Genomic DNA, 1270 nt, shown 5'->3' with positions numbered 1-1270 from the left:
GCATGCAGCAGGGAGCCACATGGACAGTGCTGTGCATGGGGATGGGGGTGCAATGACCCCCCTCCTCCTGGGTGTGCAATGGGAATGGGGGTGCACAGCCCCCCCCCGAGCACAGGGAATGGGGGTGCAATCACCCCCCACCCAGTCATGCAATGGGAATGGGGGTGCACAGACATCCCTGTGCACCAGGAATAGGGGCGCAATGCTCCATGCTGGGGGATTGGGGATACACGGATGCCCCTGGGAATGGGAACAGGGGTGCAGGGATGCCCCATGCCAGGGGGAATGGGGAGCAGGGGTGCACGGATGCTCCATGCTGGGGGAATGGGGGTACATGGATACCCCCGGGAATGGGGACGAGGAGTGCATGCTCCATGCTGGGGGATCAGGGATACCTGGATGCCCCTGGGAATGGGAACAGGGGTGCACGGATGCCCTGTGCCAGGGGATCAGGGGTGCACGGATACTCCGTGCTAGGAGACCAGGGGTGCACGGATGTCCCCAGGAATGCAGAATGAGGGTGCAGGGATGCCCCATGCCAGGGGATCCGGGGTGCAGGGATGCTCCCGCGCCCCCCGCCCCGCTCACCCACTGCTGCCCGTAGGAGTCCTCCAGGTCGTTGACGGTGCGGTCGTCCCAGTTGAGGCGGATGCCCACCAGGCAGGAGGGCAGGAAGCCGTTTTCCGCCAGGATCACGAAGTAGGCGAAGAAGCCGCCCAGCGCCTGGATCATCCCTGAGGGGGAGTGTGGGGAGGGGGGAAGGTGTGGGTGCAGGCAGGGCACCCCCCCCCGGCTGCCCCCTGCCCCACTGCTCCCCCCACGGTCCCATTGAACTCCACGGGGCCCTGCTGCATCCGTGGGGCTGCCCTGCACCCCACAGTGCCCCACTGCACCCCTGGAGCTGCTCTGCACCCCACAAGACCCCATTGCACCCCTGGAGCTGCCCTGCACCCCACAGGACCCCACTGCACCCCTGGAGCCGCCCTGCACCCCCCAGAGTCCCCATTGCACCCCACAGTGCTTGCAGCACCAGTGGGACCGCATTGCACCCCATAGTGCCCCATTGCACCCCCTGGGGTTGTCTTGTACCCCACAGGTCCCCATTGCACCCCAAAGTGCCCCGCTGCACCCTTGGGGCTGCCCTGCACCCCACAGGACCTCACTGCACCCCACAGTGCTTGCAGCACCCATGGGACCCCATTGCACCCCACACATACCCTACTGCACCCAGGGGCCAGCCTGCACCCCCCCCTTACCCCATTGCAACCCC

The 1270-nt window shown here is 66.5% G+C and overlaps 1 protein-coding gene across 1 annotated transcript in view; it reads right to left on the bottom strand.

The window, feature by feature from the left end:
* Window positions 1-588: 588 nt before the first annotated feature.
* LOC112963983 (sodium/potassium-transporting ATPase subunit alpha-3-like) overlaps window positions 589-1270 on the bottom strand; it is a gene marked incomplete at both ends in the record, with an annotated part of 11498 nt that continues 10816 nt past the window's right edge. Inside the window, one exon of the mRNA XM_026061524.1 lies at window positions 589-773. Within this exon, the coding sequence (XP_025917309.1) occupies window positions 589-773 (185 nt within the window). The remainder of the gene's footprint in view (window positions 774-1270) is intronic.

Source organism: Apteryx rowi, unplaced genomic scaffold (assembly GCF_003343035.1).
Source record: "Apteryx rowi isolate R43461 unplaced genomic scaffold, aptRow1 scaffold_1810, whole genome shotgun sequence".
NCBI classification, from domain to species: domain Eukaryota; kingdom Metazoa; phylum Chordata; class Aves; order Apterygiformes; family Apterygidae; genus Apteryx; species Apteryx rowi.
This window is presented reverse-complemented; position numbering and strand designations above follow the sequence as displayed.